Source organism: Onychostoma macrolepis, chromosome 05 (assembly GCF_012432095.1).
Source record: "Onychostoma macrolepis isolate SWU-2019 chromosome 05, ASM1243209v1, whole genome shotgun sequence".
Classification (NCBI taxonomy): domain Eukaryota; kingdom Metazoa; phylum Chordata; class Actinopteri; order Cypriniformes; family Cyprinidae; genus Onychostoma; species Onychostoma macrolepis.
In genome coordinates this window covers 33745559-33767627 of record NC_081159.1, presented here as the reverse complement: position 1 = coordinate 33767627, position 22069 = coordinate 33745559, and the positions used below count along the sequence as shown (strand labels likewise).

The following is a 22069-nucleotide window of genomic DNA, read 5'->3' as shown; positions in this document are numbered from 1 at the left end:
TTAAAAAAATTGATTTTTTTTTTTTTTTTTTACTTAATTTTACCTTGGCATTTTTATCACCTTGCTATATTATATTTATTAGAATTTTTAAACCTTATCCTAAAAAAAACATTTTCAGTTTATTTTAGTTCATTTCGCCTTGGCATTTCCATCAGTCCCTGCAGTTCCTTCATGAGTCTCAAGATGGATCCACGAACCTTTGGGAAACTCGAACATCTCTCGCGATAATTGCAGATCTCGCACTTCCCGTTGGCCTTGCAGATTTGTAAACAAACGTGTGATCGTAGTTCCACCAAGGGGCGAATCAGGCCAGTTCCTCGAGAAACCGACAGATCAATGAGCTGTTAGCTTCGAGAAAGCATTTCTGGGAGAAAAACGCCGTGTTACAACGATTTTAGCTGAATCAAAGCGAAGACGCGACTGGGAGACGTTAGCTGGAATACTAGTGATAAGCCAGCTAACATTAGCTGGCAGTCGCTTGTACAGTGAGTAAAGAATTACAGACATCTCAACTACATTTTAACCCGAGTCCTTGCCATTGTTTAATTTGAATTGTTTGTACACTTGGGGTATAATTTGGGTTTTCGGAAATATTATCTTCCGTGAGACAACAGGAATGGGGAAGTAGCAGCCTCCGGGATGATCAATTTCTGATGAATGATTCATTATCTTATTCACCAGTGATGAGTTTTGGGGTTTTGTTTAGGCCTGATTTTTTTTGTGTTTGTCTATGTCAGTAAAGAATTCGAGGTAGAAGTGGGCTTAAAAAGTTGCAATTGTTGGTTGTAAAGTCTGTGTATTGTCCATACATAGCGATAGCGATAAAGTCTGCTAGTAAATATTACTTGAGGAGAATGGCTACAAAAGTACAATTTTGTTTTACTATTCCCTAGAATTATCTAGGCGTTAAAATACGCAAATCATCAGTAATGTCATACCCAATGCGCATCTTTTGTCCTTCATTTTGTAAATAAAAATGTTGGTTCCGTGTTTGTGGAGAAATCTAGATAATAATAAGTGAATAACAAAACAATGCGTTACGCGTTGCAACACAATACATCGCAGTTCCTATGAGAACTTGAAAGCGGCAGTCAACATTAATAGAAAATGACCATTTTCTTCGCACATGTGGTATTTTTGAAGTACTAAGCATTTAATGATTTATCATGATTAGATGGCAAACTTACATGTATGCAAATGAAATACTACTGTTAATTGGCTATGAGCTCTTAGTTATTGGCTGGTGACTATAATCTCCAAATGGCCGAATACTAGACTGACCTGTCCTGTTGATTTGTATCTCTTGACAACATGACAGACTGAATGTTTACAGTGGCAGAATCTTACCTGGGAAATGCACACACATAGTTGCATATGTTGTTTATGGGGACTTTCCATAGGTGTAATGGTTTTTATACTGTACAAACTGTATTTTCTAGGGTTGGGTTTTGACACAAATTTCACGATTCGATTCAATTCTCATTCACAAGCTTGCGATTTGATTACCGATTCGATTCAATATCGATTATATATATATATATATATATATATCAGGTACAGTACGTGCCAAATTTTCTCAAGGAAAAAAAATCTCTGAACTAATGCTGTAAAATATACATGACCCTGCTAAAAAAAAACAATAGAAGCCCAATGGAAACCATCACAGAAATTCCAATGGTTCCCATTAAAATACCATTATAAACCATTAGCTTTTTCCAGTAAAACCATTACAAAATTCCTTTTTGTAGTGTGTTTTGGGCATTTTTCCAATAGGATTTAACATCTCACCAATAGTATCCATCACATACCAGTAGACACCATTATAGTTTCCATTAAAACCAATACAATTCCCATTATAACCATTAAAACCATTACATTTTCTATTGTGTTTTGGGCAGGGTTCTATTGTTTTTTTTTCAGTAGTTGGTACTACATTACCGTAATATTGAAGGTTAAAATTGACTGATTTGTTAAAATTACACTTAATGAAGTTTTTAAAATAATAAAGTTACAATTAGCCTAAATAATATTTCTACTTCAATTAGTTAAAAAATAAAATAAACATAATGGTGGCTGTCATAAAAACTTGATGGATTTATTCAAACATAAATTAAACATTGAAGAACAGTAAATGAATATGTTATATGATGCATATATTTAGCAAAATGCCCCCTCTATTTTTCATTAAATGAAACTGCATTTAATGACCGCTTTAACCTCAGCCAGAGAAACAGATTAAACTGCAAAGCACTATGCTTAACAACTGATTTGCATGTTCTTGAATACAGGGTTATGAGGACGCACGTCTATAATAACATGGGTATTACAACATAAACATGGTTTATGACAACCCTTCCTGTGTCCTTGTAAAACAAAAGGCTTAAAAACCATACTAAGTGGTGTTGTTTAAAATTAAAATTGCCAGTGGGCTTGTGTGACGGGTAGTTTCAGGGAAGGGGTGGCCGACATCGCTCCTGTAGAGCCACTGTGACAATCCTGCAGTTTTGATCCAGCATTGATAAAAACTCAACTTTAGTTACACCTTGATTAGCTGGTTCAGGTGTACCTGAATTGGGCTGGATTGAAACTCTGCAGAACTGTGGCTGTTCAGGACCAATGTTGGCCAACCCTAGTTTAGGGTAAGATGATAGAAAAAAAATACTAGGGCTGGGTAAAAAAATATCGATATCTCGATATTAATCGATTCTCATTTTTACAGAATGATATCGATTCTTAAATCCCAAGAATAGACTAGTCTAGTCTAGTTTTCAGTTAATGGAAAGAACGTTGAAGGGCACTTCCCATCCAATATATCGCAATAAGCAGGGCAAATTAACGTGAGAGCGCAATTCCAAAACAGCGCAGATGGGCATGGAAATTTCTGCGGGTGATTTACTAACAATGCGCAAATTAAAGAACATAGATGCAACATCTGCCAAAGAAATGATCAGTCTATAATTTTAATCATTATAAATTGATTTGCGTTTTAATAAGTGAAATAAGTATTTGACCCCTTTGCAAAACATGACTTAGTACTTGTTGGCAATCACAGAGGTCAGACGTTTCTTGTAGTTGGCCACCAGGTTTGCACACATCTCAGGAGGGATTTTGTCCCACTCCTCTTTGCAGATCCTCTCCAAGTCATTAAGGTTTCGAGACTGACGTCCCTCCACAGATTTTCTATGGAATTAAGGTTTGGAGACCGGCTAGGCTACTCCAGGACCTTAAAGGCCCTGATATACTTCAAACAAAGTCGAAGAACAAACGAAGAAAAAAAATCAGGCAGAAACGAAGTTCGTTTTGAGTTCGTTTCGGCAGTTCGAAAACCGCTCACCAAAGCAAACTTTCTGGGGAAGTACATTTTGGATCCTAAACACCTTTGAGCTACCATTGTTGTTTTTTTTTTTTTTTTTTTTTTTTTCAGGTAGTTTCTCATTCAACAGAAGGTCAGACAGGAGAACAACATCTCCAAGTCACTAGCAACATAAACACACTGGAGTGTCGAATAGCTGAGCTGCCACAAATAAATCTGTACCTGTACAATCGCTCGCGGGGAGACTTTAAAGATTCAGAGAAAGCATCTAATTCCTAGAAAGAAATTGCAACGAAGCTTGGTGTCAACGACCCAGTTATGCAAAAATGACGTAGAGAAACATCAGATGCAAGTTTTCCAAAGCCATGAAAAAAGGAAAGAGTAAAGATATACGGTAGCAAGTACCTAATACATGTGTTTCAAATAAACGTTACACCATACTGCTGCTGCTGTTGCTGTTCTTTCAATAAGCAAATTTAAAAGGTATACAATAAATGAAATGCCAAAAGAACATACAATAATAAACCTTTGTTTTTATCAAATCATGACACCATATAAAATATTAAAACGTGTAATAATTTATCCAGTTTAATAAAAGACCTAGATACACCATCATTGCATCGTTGTTGTGTTTAGGGCATACGCGCGAGTGTCGCGACACACGTTTACATTAATCTACACCCCGCCTCCAGCAGCGCAAGAGTGTTGGACTGTTCGAAAACAGTATACTGTCACTCAGCCTTATCGAACTTCTTTTTGCCCCCAAACGAAGAACGAAAACAAACTTCGTTTGAAGTATATCTGGGCCTTAATGTGCTTTTTCTTGAGCCACTCCTTTGTTGCCTTGGCCGTGTGTTTTGGGTCATTGTCATACCCATCCACGACCCATTTTCAATGTTCTGGCTGGCTTCAATGCCCTGGCCCTGACGGTACATGGCCCTGTCCTTCGTCCCTTTGATGTGGTGCAGTTGTCCTCCTGTCCCCTTAGCAGAAAAACACCCCCAAAGCATAATGTTTCCACCTCCATGTTTGACGGTGGGGATGGTGTTCTTGGGTTCATAGGCAGTACTCCTCCTCCTCCAAACATGGCGAGTTGAGTTGATGCCAAAGAGCTGGATTTTGGTCTCATCTGTCCACAACACTTTCACCCAGTTCTCCTCTGAATCATTCAGATGTTCATTGGCAAACTTCAGACGGGCCTGTACATGTGCTTTCTTGAGCAGGGAGACCTTGTGGGTGCTGCAGGATTTCAGTCCTTCATGGTGTAGTGTGTTACCAATTGTTTTCTTGGTAACTATGGTCCCAGCTGCCTTGAGATCATTGACAAGCTCCTCTCGTGTAGTTCTGGGCTGATTCCTCACCGTTCTCATGATCATTGAAACTCCACGAGGTAGGGATGGGCGATATGGCCTAAAAAAAAAAATCCCAGATTTTTTCACAAAAAATCTGATTTACGATTTAAATCGATTTTTTCCCCCCTGTTATGGCCCATAACCAGTTTAAGGCTCGTTAATTCCAACATGAAAATAAAAGGACAAAGGCCGAACATATTTGAAGAATCACAACACCTGATGTGAATTTCAAGACGCCTCTATTTAATAGTTTTACGGAGTTCAACTTAAACATTCAAGAAATAATACACAATTCACAAAGATACATACTACTAGATACTAACAAAGAAAGAATCATTAGGAATAAAGTACTCACGGGTAGGAAAGCTAAGAAAACCGACTCCTAACTACACCTGTCCTCGGGACAAAGTTCTTACCTGTCTCCCGAAATAAAAATAAGAACGGGTAAGTCTTCCGGGCAACTGCTTCCCTCGCTCTGTTCTGACTAAATAAACAAAACGTGAACTAATAAATAGATACACTACCCGCTACTGATAAGTAGAAAGAAAAATATCACATATCAAACACAAATTTACAAGTTAAACCTAAGCGTAATAAAAAACAAAAACATAGCCTCAAAGAGGCGATGAGAGAGACGCTAACGAGAACAATGGGAAGCGGAACCACAGAGAGCGAGAGAGAGACCGCCATTGTCGCCTCGCAGCCTTTTATCCGGAGTCCTTGCTGACGTCATGCGACTCTCGAAGAATGGGAATCTCCCCACAACGCCACCTATGGGCTTAGAATATAAATGTCACACAGATACACGTAACACCCCCCCTACTTAAAATCAATCTGCAGATGACAAAGAAATTGTTCAAAACAAGTTTTAACTTTATTTTGTTTTGATTTTCCCTTCTGGGATTTGATCTGGATTTCCCCCTTGGGGTTAAAGTGCAATCAGAAACAACAAGCCAAAGAGACAAGATGGCAGGCCCTGCCATTGGAAACAGTGAAAATGTTACATAACATATAACATAAAATGTAACATAAAACATCAAATTATGTGACCCTTTTTGATAAGTTTTCTTTAAACGCAAGTTTAACATCTTGCTATTCAGTAGATAGGAGGTAGTTCTGATAAACGACGGACCATGACATCATGGGGGTTAGGGGGTGTGCCCGAAGCGTGAATCCGTTTTCAGAAAGGCACGGAAAACGAATAACGATTGCTAATGGTTGCCTGTTACAGTTACATTACAGTACATAAAATTTCACTTACCACATAAACAGAGTAAGGAGAGATGACTCAGGACGATGATGAATGATTTGCAGATCATGAGCAAAACTGACAAACATCTAATCTTGTAAAATGTGTGGTAAATACTGCCGCTCCATAGTATAAACACGGACGTGCGACCGCCAATCTCGTAAGTGAAAGTGAAACTAAAACGCAATCGTGCATTCAAAAGCAGTTGCAATGCATAATAGCGGCTCCCTGAATCCCACAATTTTATATACAGTATGATGATCACCCAATGATAAAACTGCGAGGGAAAGAAATATACATTTTCCTCCCATCTTGTATTTATTCTCCGCAGTGAGTCAATGTCATGGATGTAAGAGCAGAGCAAGTTTAAATATCTTTCTAGTCTATATTTCCATCTTGTAATCCCACTGTTTTGGGTATTTAAAAAAAATATATATTTGTAATAGAGCAGACACTGACTATTGTTCATGTATTTACTGTATGCCCTCATTTGGCGAGACAGCAGATGCTGAACGCTTCGGTATGTGTAGTAAACGAAACTGTGCGTCTGTGCATTCATTCATAACCAGACACGCAGGATTCATATTTAAATGGTATTTTTGCAGCTTAACATTTACAGATACTAGTTCATAACGCGAATTGATTTAAGTGTAATGACCTACTTTTGATTTATTCATCCAAACTTTGACAAATTCAGTGACATTCCGCGTTACAGTAAATTCTGTTTTTATAACTAGATTCCGCGATTCCGTCCGCGTTTTCTGCGTCGCGGAAATCATAAAGCCCTGATTGCCCTGATTGCACTGTGACGCTCACAAATCGACGTAAACTACACATTCGAGCTAATCGATAAAATCGATTTATCGCCCAGCCCTGCCACAAGGTGAGATCTTGCATGGAGCCCCAGTCCGAGGGAGATTGACAGTTATTTTGTGTTTCTTCCATTTGCGAATAATCGCACCAGCTGTTGTCACCCTCTCACCAAGCTGCTTGGCGATGGTCTTGTAGCCCATTCCAGCCTTGTGTAGGTCTACAATCTTGTCCCTGACATCCTTGACAGCTCTTTGGTCTTGACCATGGTGGAGAGTTTGGAATCTGATTGATTGATTGCTTCTGTGGACAGTTGTCTTTTATAAAGGTAACAAGCTGAGATTAGGAGCTCTACCTTTAAGAGAGTGCTCCTAATCTCAGCTCCTACCTGTTTAAAAGACACATGGAAGCCAGAAATCTTGTTGATTGATAGGGGATCAAATACTTATTTCACTCATTAAAATGCAAATCAATTTATAACTTTTCTGAAATGTTTTTTTGGATTTTGTTGTTGTTCTGTCTCACTGTTCAAATAAACCTACCATTAAAATTATAGACTGATCATTTCTTTGTCAGTGGGCAAACGTACAAAATCAGCAAATTAGCATAGTCGCAAATAAAGAATAAATAAATAAAGAATCCACAGTACGCTGAAAAGAACCGGAGGCCAAAAAATCTAGTTTTGATAGTCCTGGTATTGCGTGACTCCTAGTTGAGGGTTCCATGTCGTCTTTTATTTCCTGAGAAGCAAATTAAAAATAACATTGCATGGCAAACGATATGATATGCATATGAAATGTGTTCTTCTGGCATTCAAAATAATACGTTTGGAAAAACCCGGCGTTCGGTTCATCCAGCAGTGCCAGTTCTGTTTACCAAAAGTGGCCCACTAGGTGTCTCGCATTCCACGCTCAGGCTCCAAGCCAGCGAGCCGGGCTTCTTACCCATTTAAAGTTTGCAAAAGACGGTTTGCACTGGCTCAAGCTGTTAGTAAAATTGGCCCTTAGTGTCTTATTAGTGTTAAACAGCAGTTTGACATTTATTACAAACACACTTCAAGATTAAAAAAATATGTACTTACCTCTGAGAACAAAATGCTTGGCACTCTTTCAGTAAAAGAGTGTGAAAAGACAGCAGCATTTTTAGAATAATTCACAAAATAGTCTGTTGTGAAATGTGAAGAACAAACTAAATATTATCGTTCATTAAAGAGAAACTCCAGCCCTGCATTTCTAATGCTCAGATCTTGGGAATCTATGTAGGTTTCTGGAGGTGCAGGTTCTTTACATCCACTAACAGACAGAACAATATCTAAAATTTGTGGCATAACGATTCTACCATATTTCAAACAATAATTATTATATTAAACTTGAGAGTTAGTTGTGAGTTCTGAAACTTGCAGTATGTTTTTTTAATTTATTTATTTTTTTATTGCAGAGTAGTCTCTTCTATGTGTAAATATTAAGAACATTTTGATTCTTCTTTTCATGAACCCTTTATAAGTAGGCCAAGACTAGTGGAAAGTGACAATTACAGTTCCTGTTTAGAAAGTCTCAGCATTTGATCTGGCCATGATAATAAGGAACCAAAACTTCCCAATTGCGAATCTACAAAACACGTTGGTTGACTCTCAGACACACCTTGTGATGCATGTTATCTATTGTTTTGTTTTTCTTGAAATTAAATGAATTAAATTGAAATGAATGCTCTTGTTGTTGTTTAACCAATTCGTTACAGGGAGTGTTTATGAAATAAACTCAGTAAAAGTAGATCTTTCAGCTGGTATTAGACCTGTGTTCTGCTTCATAGAGGCTAACACAATTTGGACTAGACAGACTTTTCTCAAGTAGTTTTACTTCCTTATAAATTGTTGATGACTCATGTAAAGTTTAGTACCACTTGAAATCGCTGAATGTGCTCAGTACTTTTTACGACCAGGGTTAATTATTTATTGGAAAGATGAGTAAACTGGAATTCTTAGAATGACTTGATTTGATGCATTCATATTAAAAGTGATTCATTTTAAAGCTCTTAAGTAATAGTTTACCCAAAAATGAAAAATCTGTCATCATTTACTCACCCTGGAGTTGTTCTGAACACAGAAGAAGATATTTTGAAGAATGTGTGTGACCATACAGTTGACGTTAGCCATTGGAAAAAATACTGTGGTCAATAGCTATCATCAACTGTCTGGTAACCCTAATTCTTCAAAATATTTTATAAATTTAAAATACTATTTAAAAATGATTTAACAATAATCCTGTTTTACATTTCAGCTGTAACATTACAGTACTAATATTTATGACTATTATGAATATTTATAAAAACAAAACATGGACTATTTTAACGGTGTTCTTACTTCCTTTCTGGGCCTTGAACATGGTAGTTATGTTGCTGTCTATGCAGTGTCAAAATGCTCTCAGATTTCATCAAAAATATCATAATTTGTTTTCTGAACATATATAAAGGTCTTAAGGGTTTTGGACAACATGAGGTTGAGTAATTCATGACATAATTTTTCATTTTGAGTGAACTATCCCTATAAACTACGCCCCTCCACAAAAACAAACAAACAAAAAAAAAACTGCAAGATGAGTGCCCCGCCCACATTTCACAAGCCAATCAACAACCAACAGATAGAACCAACTCCCATCCTACATATATATATTTTTTTTTTCATTAATCTGCTACACCCAGATGTACCTCACAATATGAAAGAAAAGATATGCCAGTACTTCTGTTTCATTGGATCTTTAAAAGCTTATTAGTAGGTCACTGCATGTTTATGAAGTCATTCATAATTACTGATTTTTTTTGGTGTTAGCACATGACAGATCAGCCGTTGCACAACAGTCTGCAGGCCATGTACAAAACCGTTGATAATCACGACTTCATCCTGGGGGGAGAAATGATTAATCATGAGTTGTGCTTTCTTAGAATCGATTTGTAAGTCAACAGTTATTTTAAAGTTATAAATGTTAAAGTGATTCATGTATTGAAGAGATTGAACTGCCTCTTGAATACTTTTGTCTAAATTCTTTTTGAATTGTCGCACTGGAAATGTTTGTCATGTTGAAGATTGTAAAATCATGTGTCTGTATGCAGGTCTTGATTGCCCAGTCTAATTCAGGATGGTGTATGTGGGGGCGCAGCTGGGCGTATCGGTGCTAGTCTTATTCTGCACTATTGCACCGTCTCCTGGCCAGGCATATATATATGCTGTAAGTGTTTGCTTTCAGACTTTCATTGGTTTATAGATGTTTTTATGGTACAGTACATTTGTTGAGTATTTGGTTGCACCAAATCTACACACTTTACCTTTCAACAGTCAATGTAAATTTTATAATGTGAAGCAATTGATTGCTTTATAATGGCTTTATACTGCAGCTGCTAATGGCCTATTTTCTATTCCATGCAGCATTACAGTAACATGACCTCCATGCTGTTTGAGGATCTGCCTGCTCTCTTTGGCCCTCCTCTGCCAAAAGATGGACTCATGGTAATGAATCTCTACTGCTGGACTTGTGGTTTTGGCCGGTAAATAAAGTAACTGTGACTAACTTGTCTCTATTTTGCTCTCTTTCTCCCAGGGTGTACTTGTTGAAGCTCGTCCTCAAAATGCCTGCACACCTATAGATCCTCCTCCGGTTTCTCCCACGCCCTCCGATCCCAACAGCACTACAAAATACATTGTCCTTATTCGACGCTACGACTGTAACTTTGATATCAAGGTTAATGTTCTTGCACAGCTGTGCTATTCCAAAAGATTCCAAAATAGGGGCTATAAAAGTTGAAGTGTAAAGTAATATGGTCAACTGACAAGAATATATATACAACTAAAAGCATGTGACAATAGATAATGTCCTCTTGTGAAAAAGAAGTACACTTTGGCATGCTTATAAAATACTTATGACTACATACTTATTATGGAAATAATATACTTTAAAAGAATATACTTAAGTGTGAAGTAAATGTAATGGTTTTGTCCACTTGGTCCATGCTTTCTGACCCACTTAAGTAGGACTTGAGTGCATCTTTGTGTAATTTCAAGTACTTCTATTGTCTTTGAAATATGGTTACTGCCTAATGTACTGACAAGCATTTATGGTAAAATAATTTAATCTCAGTTGAAACTTGTGTGTCATGCATTTCAATATATTTGTAATTATACATTTGTAATAATAAAGTCACAAAAACAATGTAGTTCATTTAGAACATACTCCCCCGGTTTCACAGACAATGCTTAAGCCTAGTCCTAGACTAAAATGTAAATCTGAGCTGTTTCAACTGAAAGAAACTTGCACTGACTGATCTTAAAATATATCAGTGCCTTTGCTTTGTCTTAAGATGCACACCAGTAATGCTTTTTTCTAAGGCATGTATATAAAAATTACTTAAATGTCATGATTAAACTATGGCCTAATCCTGGTTTAGGCTAAACCCTGTCTATGAAACCGGGCCATTAACTTTAAATGTAATGTGAAGTTTAGCATATTAGAAAGTGTACTCCTTTGAAGCATGATTAAAGATCATTAAAACATAATGATTAAAAGGCAAAACTTTTAATTTGACATTATTACAAAGAGTATTTAAGAGTAATATTTAAGAGTAATTGTGTAAAGAAACAGTCATGAAAGTGAAATTTATTTAAATAAATGTAAAAAAAAACAAAAACAACAATCTTAAGATTTCAAGTACACTATGCACATTCAATACAATGAAGCACAGTTTTATTTCATAAGGGTATGTTATCCGGTGTCAAGACTATCATAATGTTAGTGACTTTGTATGGTCACAAGTATGTTTAATGTACAATGAATAACAGAATATGTGAGCAATATTGTTTTTTTGTTTGTTTTTTTTGTCTCATAGGTGCTCCATGCACAGCAGGCCGGTTTCAGTGCAGCCATAGTTCACAACATGTACTCTAATTCACTTCTCAGTATGGGATACAGCAATGGTGAGAGTGACACACACACACACATTCTTTTGAGAAATTATGGGAAATAACACCTGTGCACCTTCATAAGTTTGTTATATATACGTAATCAGAATACTACAGTCTAACTGTAAAAACAGAATAAAATCTAAAAAAGTTTAATAAATGAACATAAGCAGTGGTGGATGTATAGAATGTTTATCTATGGAATTTTTGTAATTTTGCAAATTTCAGTACAGTTGATCCCCTATTGAAAGGGGTTTAAGACATTTGTTGTAAGACTTTTACATACTTTTATCATATTTGCAGTCTAGTCTGATGTCCATTTTGTTTTTGTTTAGACACCATTGCGGAGGAGATTGAGATTCCCTCTGTGTTCACAAGCTACTATGCTTCTCAGATACTGCGCAGCTTTATCATACCAGAGAAAGGGTGAGAATAATATAGTCTACATACATTCTTACACAAAAATGGAACATAGATAGATATATGAGCAGAACCAGTCATTTGTATACACCTACGTTCTCAGAAAAAAGGTACAAGAGCTGTCATTGAGGCAGTACCTTTTCAAAAGGTACACCTTTTGTACCTTATTTTAATACCTCAAAGTTACTTTAAAAGTATATTTTAGTACCTAAATGGTATATATTAGTATATATTATATATTCCCTAATGACAGATTTTGTACATTTTTTCTGAGAGTGTACTCCACTATAATTGATATTTTCTATAATTTTAGTATTGTTAATTGGACATGTGGAAATTATGTAGCGACCTAAAATAGTCAACAAATGAAAACAGTCATAAACTGTCATAGAATTTTCAAATTCTAAAATACAGAACAGTCTAATCTCTCAGCTTCAGCTTCTGGTTCTGGTCTTTTTTGGATGTTCTTGTAAACAGTATAGGAGGAATTTCAGTGAAAAAAAAAAAAAAAAGTTTTTGTTGTAATTTGTAACAAAAAAGCACAATTAAAATGTATGTACAACTCTAATTTCAATCAGAGAGCATTGTGATAAACTTGAATTACTTTATTCAGCTTACCATATTTCAGGGCAAAGTTTGTTATAAAGGTTGTATTATGTTTTTAAGGTTGTATGCGTAACTTTGTTTGTTGACCCACTTTTCTTTAGAGCTTACGTGATTCTAAAGCCTGAGTTCTCCTTCCCTCTGACCTACTATCTCATCCCCTTCACTGGAGTTGTTGGCATGATCATCATTGTCATGGTCATCATACTGGTCAGTGCTGCTTTATAAATACCATTCTCAGTGTTTCCCCTGCCATTATATTAGGAGGCACCCCCCCCCCTTGAAGGTCAAGTTCATTTTATTTAATTTGATTTTCTATAGAGCACCAGACCACAACAGAAGTCATTTAAGGTTACCTTTCCAATAGAACAGGTCTATACCTTGTTGTTTTATTAAACAAACTAAATAGCCTTATGTTATTTATTTTATTTATACGACGGCATGTCATTTCTCTATATGTTTATACTCTACATGGTTGCGGGCTCTCCTCTGCTCTCTGCATCGTGCACACACACAGGTAGGGCCCTATGATTTCCGCAATGCGGAAAACACAGACGGAGTCGAGGAATCCAGTCATAAAAATGGAATTTACTGTATAATGCGGAATGTCACGGTATTTGTCAAACTTTAAATTAATTAATCAAAAGTAGGTGATTTCACTTAAATATAGACTAGTATCTGTAAATATTAAGCCACAAAAAGACTATTTAAACATAAATCCTGCATGTTCTGCGTGTCTATGTTAATGAATGGCGCGCGGTTTTGTTTATTACACACACTGAAGCGCGCGTGGCGCTGTGGTGATTTCAGCGTCTCACGTCTCTCTAAATGAGGACAAAAATACACAAACAGCATCTCCAGAACTGCTCTGAGAGTCACTTCATGAGCATTTTACCATTTCGTTTGAGTAGATCTAGCCTCAAGGTATTCACGCCGGCAACCCGTCAAAATAAAAGTTCGGATTAACTTGAAGACACTGTGCCAGAGATATTGTTCAGTAGAATGTACATAATACTACTAATACTATTAGTACTACTACTAAAATTATTAAAACTTAAATTAAGGAATGATCACACAACATTTCTTCCATGTTTATTGTTAATAGTAAATCTCCTTTGTTGGCCAATTTTCAATAATTAAAATATAAATGAAGTTAATGTATTATGCCTTCATTTGATAACCAGAAAAATTTAAATACACAACACAGAATTTCTGAGGGGAAAGAAAAACATTTCATGAGGCTATTTTAAGAATAAATTTGAATAAAATAAGTTGTTTTAATGCATTCAAATTATTAGACATGCAAAAATGTTGAATTTGGTAATAATAAAACATATGGTGAGAAAAATAAAACATTTCATAGGGCCCTAAGCATGTAGTTTAAAAAAAAAATACTTTTAAATGAATTGATGTGAAATTGTATAAGTTTCATGATTTTAATTAATTAGACTTTTTCTTTTTTGAATAATATTTAATTTAATCATTTAAAAGGAAAAAAGCGGAATCCAGAAAAATTTATAAGGAAAAAAACGAATTTGGGAAAAAATTATTTTATATTACACAGGTGAGCACACTCCCACAGCGAGTGCGCCTCAGGAAACATGTCGCATCAACAAATATGCTGTATATTCTTAAACTATGCTGCATATTTGTTTTTATATATTTACAGTGCCTTGCGAAAGTATACATACCCCTTCATTTATTTCACGTTTTGTTGTGTTGCAGCCTTATGTTAAACTGCTTTAAATTATTATTATTTTTTTCCCACATCAATCTACACTCCATACACCATAATGACAAAGCAAGAACAGAACTGTCACAACTTTGTAAATTTATTAAAAATAAAAAAGTGAAATGAGTACATTGAGTATTGAAACCCTTAACTCATTACTTAGCTGAAGCACCTTAACAGCCTCAAGCCTTTTTGGATATGATGCGACAAGCTTTGCACATCATCCTTTGGCAATTATCTGTCATTCTTCTCCTCGCCTCTCCTCTCAAGCTCTGTCAGGTTGGATGAGGGCAGACGCACATTTTCAGGTTTCTCCAGAAATATTTGATTGGGTTCAATCCCAGGCTGTGGCTGGGCCACACAAGGACATTCACAGAGTTGTCGACAAGCCACTCTTGCTGTGTTTAGGTTCATTGTCCTGTTGGAAGGTGAACCTTCTGCCCAGTCTGAGGTTCTGAATGCTCTGGGCTGGGTTTTCATTAAGGCTATCTCAATATTTTGGTACATTGAGCTTTTCTTCTACTCTGACGAGTCCCTCAGTCTCTGCCGCTAAAGAACAGCCCCACAGCATGAGGCTGCTACCACCACACTTTACTTTTGGGATGGTACTCTGCAGGTGATGAATTGCCTGGTTTCCTTCAAAAAATTATGTTTGGAATTGAGGTTCATTAAACCAGAGAATCTTGTTTCTCACAGTCTAAGGTTCCTTTAGGTGCTTTTTTGCAAATTTCAAGTGGGTTTTTGTGTGTCTTCACTGAGGAGAAGATTGAGTCTGGCCACACCGCCATAAAGCCCAGATCGGTGGAGTGTTGCAGTGATGTTTGTCCTTCTGTAGGTTTCTCCTATCTGCATATATGATCATGAAGCTCAACTAGAGTGACCATCAGCTTCTTGGTCACCAGTCTAGACAAGGTCCTTCTCCATCAGTTGCTCAGTTTGGCCAGGAGGCCAGCTCTAGGAAGAGTTCTAGTTGTTAACAACGTCTTCCATTATGGATAATGAAGGCTACGTGATTCTGTGAACCTTCAATGAAGCAGAATTTCTTCTGAACTCTTCCCCAAATGTGTGGCTTGACGCAAACCTGTTTCTGAGCTCTACAGGCAGTTCTTTTGACCTCAGGGCTTGGTTTTATTAAGATTCCAAATCATACCCATTCAATTGAATTTGCCACAGGTTAACTTCACTTAAAGTGTAGTAACATCTACAAGCAATTTGAATGCTCCTGAGCTAAATTTCAGCTGTCCCAGATAAGGGTTTGAATACTTATGCAATGGAATCATTTAAGTATTTTATTTTTAATAAATTTGCAAAGATGTTAAGAACCTGTTTTTTGCTTTGCCATTATGTGCATTAGGTGTATGGAGTGTAGAATGAAAAAAGTAATTTAAAGCAATTTAACATAAGGCAGCAACATAACAAAACATGAAAAAAATTTTTTAGGCACAGTACTTTTATGTAAAAAGCACCAAGAACTATCATAAAATGTCACAATAATACTATTATTTATTTATTATAGCTTATTTATTTATAGCTATATTTAATAGGTCACAGTACATGCAGAATGAGCACCAAAACAAATCTCTAGGTGCTCTCATTGGAATCAGACTGAAAAACGTATGTGCATCCTTGGTAATAATGTTCTGTTTTTAATTGGTACAGATTGTGCGGTGTGTGCAGCACAGGAAGAGACTTCGGAAAAACAGACTCTCCAAAGAACAGCTGAAGAAAATCCCTACTCACAAGTTTGTTAAAGGTGAGCAAGAGACTGTATTAAAGGTTTATTCAGTATTAAATGTTACATAAACTCTGTGGACCGCATGTGTGGTGTGCCTTTATTTACCACAGGAAATAGCCTTGACTACACCAACAAAAACAAACATATTTACTGAAATGCAATATGTACTGACAATCAAGTCCAAAATATAGTCAAGTTACAAGGCAACGATGTCTGAGAAATTTCACAACATAGTTAAAGAAATTCATCACAACTGCTTGAAATCATGAAATCATCATGTTTTGGTGGTCTAAAGATGATAACAGCACTGAAATCTTAGTTATTATTGTTAACTAAAACTAAAAGCATAAAAACTTGATACTTGAAATAAAATGAATAAAAACCATGTACATTTAAAAAAAAAAAAATTTAAATAAAATCACAAAAAGATACAGCAAAATTACTAAAACTTTAACTACAATTAACATGAAAGAAAAAATACTAAATTAAATCTCATTCAAAATATTAACATAAACTATATCAGTATCTCAATTATGCTAAAATAACACTGGCATAAACCACATGGTCAAACAAAGAAAACTCACTGATCACTGTTGTCAGATTGTTCTACTGGATCATCTAGCACTTTAATAATTGCATATTTTTCTCAGGCGATAATTATGATGTGTGTGCGATCTGCCTTGATGAATATGAAGAGGGAGATAAGCTGCGAGTGCTGCCCTGTTCCCATGGTAAGTGAGCTGCTCACGTTTGCAAAGTGTGAACCTTTACACTTCTGTCTAATAATTTAAACATATCTAACATTTGGCTGTTAAAGGTAAAGTGCACATATATTACAAGAAATGACATGTTTTAGTTTAAGTTTGTTTAGTGTGATTTTGAAAAAGCAAACTGAAGCATTTAGAGCTGATTGGACCTAATCAGAGACACATTGGAGGTTTCTCACACATAAAACCAGGCAGACTGTTTGACAGAATTAAAATAATTTTTAATGGAAATTTAAAATTTACATATCGTCACCCATGAGTTCACTTACTTTCAAAGAAATGCAAGCAACAGTGTATAATGAGTGCAAAAAGTCATCAATAATGAGTGCAAAAAGTCACTTTTCTTACTCAGTATATTTGTCATTTATTCAGTGCAAATGTTATCATACAGGAAGCACTTATATAAATTATACAAATTCTTTGACTATTTCTAATAAATATTTAATGCCATATTCATGTCATATTTCCTTTGTACTGAATGTAAAATTAGCATTGCCTTGTCTTTATTTGAGAAAATATGATTCCCAGAGTGCACAGAAGAATCTTTTTTTTTTTTGATTACAGAATAAAAAGAAGCTGCATTTTTACATATTTTTTTTATCAAGTTATTTATTTTTTTAATTAACCATTTTTTAAGTGATTTATTTCTACTTATTTTAGTAAATATTATGTAAAAATAAATACAAATTTAATTTCAAGAAACCGCTATGCATGTGTTGTTAACTATTCTTATATTAAATAGTGTGTTATTATAAATATCAGGCCATCCTGCTCTCTAAAATAATGGCTTCAAAGAATTTTCTATCCAAATTGTCTCTCAATATTCCTGCGCATTAAGTCACCAAAACAACAACAACAAAATCTCAATGGCTTTTAATGTTTATGTAAGAAGTGGCATTTCACTGTGAGCTTGAATTTTTAACCGCAAAGGAAAACGAATTATTTTAGTAAATATTATGTAAAATAAATCGAAAATCCATTGCATAAATTGTTGTGCATGTATTTTTTACTATCTCCAATTTGAATAGTGCTTTATCATGCAGTACTTGTGAAAAGTTTGGAAACATTATGATTTTCCAACATTTTTATGAAGTCTCTTCTGCTCACCATGGCTGCATTTATTTGCTAAAAAATACAGTAAAAACAGCAAAAATGTGAAATATTGTTACAATTTAAAATGGCTATTTTCTATTTGAATATATTTAAAAATGAAATTACACCAGTCTTCAGTGTCACATGATCCTTCAGAAGGCATTCTACTAAAACAGTTACAATTTTAATTTGTAATATTTTTAAGCACATAAATGTAGCCTTGGATAGCGTAAGAGACTTAATTAAAAGTATTTAAAAAATCCTAATGTTTCCAGACATGTGACAAGTGCTGTATGTATTGTTATAATAGCATTTTAAAGGAAAAAAGAGAGATTTTTTTTTTTTTTTTGTCCCTGTTCAGCATACCTTAACATAGTTATTTTTTGTTCTGTTATTCAGCTTATCACTGCAAGTGTGTGGACCCCTGGCTCACCCAAACTAAGAAAACCTGCCCAGTGTGCAAGCAACGCGTGACCCGTCCCAACCCAGAATACTCCGAGTCTTCAGACTCCGACGGAGAGTCGGGGCCGCACGAGGCTGACGAGGAAGAGGAAGGAGCGACCAGCGAGGCTGATTCCGAGCGCACGCCTCTCCTTCGGCCCTCCAACCCCGCGTCCCCCGCCTCCTCCAGCCCGCCTCCCACTTACGCCTCCACAGTAACGTCAGAGGCTGCCGTCGCTACAGTAACAACCTCTGCACAGTGTTTGCCGCACGCACCGCAGGCTGACGTGCCCCTGCTGGGATACGATGAGTACTACTCACCCATAGAGGACTCGGATGAAGGTACTGATGAGGAGGAGGGTCACCCCTCAGATAGCGATACCACAGAGCTTATCGGACGGGGCGCTGTGCAAGTCTGAGGTGTCAATTAAAAACCGCTTTGGTTGTTATAGGGTGTGTTTTCTCTGTTGTATATCACAGAGCTCATATTTACACCCCTTATTTTGGCGCACTCCAGTCTCACTGAGATATGCATCCACCTAGCTAGTGCGATCAACACTACACAGCATATGTGCAACTGTTCTCAGTTTCTGACACAAATACATTGTAATCACACAGATGTATGTGGTTCACGAAATCTTTTCTACCCTAAAATTTGATCCGTGTCCCAATAGAAGTTAAAAGTAACTTCTTAAAGCGAATGAAACTGTTTCTTAACAAAATAGTCCATCCATAAATAAATCAGTTAAATCGCCCTCGTGTCATTGCAAACCAATATGAATTTCTTTCTTCCATGAAACACAAAAGATGCAGTAGCCCATATGCAGACTTTCTAGCAATGTGCTGATTAGTTGTGCTTGATTAGGGAGACTTGCAAAATGCTGTTCTACAAGACAACAACGAAAACAAAAAAATCCACTGTCAAAGTGTGTGAAGCCTGAATATGTGGAAGTACAAATTAGATTTTAAAGTTACGTTGCAGATAGAAAGTGAATGTTGATTGTTCACACAAAAATAAAAAATCTGTCATCAATTACTCACTCTTGTCATTCAAACCCTCAAGACTTCTATTAATCTTCGAACACAAATTAAGATATGTCCATGAAAAAGACATCATAAAAGCAAAACCAGTCAGGAAATAAATTGAGTTTAATCGAAGTCTTCTGAAGAATCGAGTTGTATGATAAGGAGACTTCATTTAGGCTTTTTCCCATATATCCACATTTATCAACACACATAGAAAACATCAAAATATGGTAAACTCGACTGTACTCGTATGGCGCATATGAACAAACCTCACTGATAATTGAGTTTCCTTTGACCATATTTTATATGTGAATAAAAGCCTAAATGAAAATGATTGTGTCTCTTAGAAAACTAAACTGGTCAATTCATATGGATTCCTTTTATGACCTTTTTAAGAACTTTTTAAGGTCAGTAGACATTCAATGGTGGGACAGAAATATGTCAAGTTTCATTAAAGATATCTTTATGAATGAAAGTCTTATGGGTTTAGAATGACATGATAGTTAGTAAATGATAACAGTTTAAATTTTTAGTGGAACTATCCCTTTAAATTCTGCTTTGCTCCTTGCACAAAGCTGTCATATGACTTCACGAGATGTAGAATATAGCACATTAATCATATGGATTAATTTAATGTTGATTGATTGTGATTTTGGGAGCTTGGTCAGCTTCCTTATTCTACAAAATTTCTCCATTTGTGTTTCACTAAGAAAAAAAAACTGAAACGATGGTGAGTAAATAGTAACAGAATTCTCCAAATATTGGGTGGACTATTTCTTGTTGTCACCATTTATGTGCAATACGGACAGGTTGCCAGTTTGTAAATTAGTCATTTTATTTTATTTATACCACAGAGGCCACACAAAAATGATTGCAGACTTCTGAATTAGCGTTTTTGAAAACTAACTTGTTTTATGTTATTTTTAGTAAATACCTGCATAAATCAACCTGTTTAAGCGATCAAACAATACCATTCCTACAGGATTCACATTCAGTCGTTTTGAGTGTGTTTGGGTTATTACAACAACAAAAATAATAATCTGTCTTTTTTTTTTTAATAGGAACCAGTTCCTTGTTCCTCTCTTTCTACATCATATAATGGCATTATTCTCTCTCATATTGATATACAAAGGTTGCAGTTAAACGTTTTATTATTGTTATTGATGCAAGCTGTAAAGCTGGATGGACAAGCAGTCTTATTCTTTGTTTTAATATAGATATTTGCAATATAAATGCTAGCTGCTGTTTGAAATTCAAATTGACTTTGATCATAGCTGACAGTGTATTGACTTAATAGCAATGTTCATAACCTTTTACTGTCCTGTTCGCATCTCAGATGAATAAGAAACTGTGTTGTCTGTACTAAATAAACCTGTGCCTCCTTCAGATTTTCATTTGTAAATGTAACACCATCCATTTCTTCCTTTAAATCACTAATCAGTCAAATGAATGTCACGTGTCTGTTTTTCTTTCCCAAGTTGAATTTTTGTTGTGGTTTCAGTTCAAGGTTCAAACACAGTCTTTGACATAACTGACGTGGAAATCACAAATTGAAAGTCAATAAGACAAACATTCAGTTCTATTTGTCTCATTTATTGATTTAATTTAAAATATGAAACAAATAATACTGTAATGCTGTGCCTTGGGACTGGGACCAAAAGCTTTTATTATTATGTTATTATAGGCCATTTTCTAAAAAGAAAATTACAAAAAAAAAAAACTTGCATCAGAAATCTCCACTTTAGCAGCACTTACATAAACCAGACCTTTCTGTTTTATTTCTATCTGTATTCTGAAGGTTTACCGATAATTTTTTTCATGTATCATTCACCTGTTTTATATAACACTTTACTCCTAAAACATGATGAAAATTATTTTTCTTTTTCTTTTTTCTTGGCTTTTTTCCTGTTTTTTCTGGTTTATGGAGTGATTAAAAAAAGAGTTGTAAATAAACTGTAGAACAACTATTAGAGATATTTAATTGTATATTATTTCCTGTGGTTAAAGGGAAAAGGTTCTTTACTGGACAATGAAATACACACACTATCACATAATTCAACCCATGCTGTGTGGAGTGACTGTAGGTTTGCAGAAGTGAGTGTAAATATCTATTAAATGATCTATTTAATATCTATACAGCTTAATTTTACGTTGAACAGACTGTGGTAAATAACTGAATTTTCACAAAATTTATACAATGATTTTCTTTGGATACATATAAACTACCTGAACTCATTTAAAAACAACATAAAGTTTAAATTACATGTAACCATATTATAATAAAAGTGTTTCAATGTTTGAAATCAGAGACGTATTTATTTTCAAAATAAATTTAAGCATTTTGTACCAAAATATATGTTTATAGATGCCAGTGGCAAATACTCATTAGAAAATTGCTTACTTTGAGATCATATGTTCAAAGACTATTGCTCTTGTTCTTATGTTGTAATTGGTAATCAATTATTCATAATGAGAAAAATCACATTCAGTAGCATTATTATTTTTATAAGTGTTACCACTCACAAAATTCATGTTTCAAATTAAAACCTTAAAAACAGCACACATTTATCTTATATAAAAGTAT

The 22069-nt window shown here is 35.4% G+C and overlaps 1 protein-coding gene across 2 annotated transcripts; it reads left to right on the top strand.

Annotated features, from left to right (window-relative positions):
• Nucleotides 1–227: 227 nt before the first annotated feature.
• rnf167 (ring finger protein 167) lies at nt 228–20935 on the top strand. 2 transcript variants are annotated; one of them, XM_058776504.1, is made up of 10 exons: nt 228–485; nt 9830–9945; nt 10143–10223; nt 10315–10455; nt 11597–11684; nt 12005–12095; nt 12797–12902; nt 16084–16177; nt 16810–16890; nt 18418–20935. In XM_058776504.1, exons 2-10 carry the CDS (start codon nt 9856–9858, stop codon nt 18876–18878), a joined length of 1233 nt encoding a protein of 410 aa, XP_058632487.1. In that variant the 5' UTR covers nt 228–485; nt 9830–9855; the 3' UTR covers nt 18879–20935. The 2 variants fall into 2 exon arrangements, with proteins under 2 accessions (XP_058632487.1, XP_058632488.1); XM_058776505.1 differs by lacking the exon at nt 228–485 and adding an exon at nt 9190–9670.
• Nucleotides 20936–22069: the final 1134 nt, after the last annotated feature.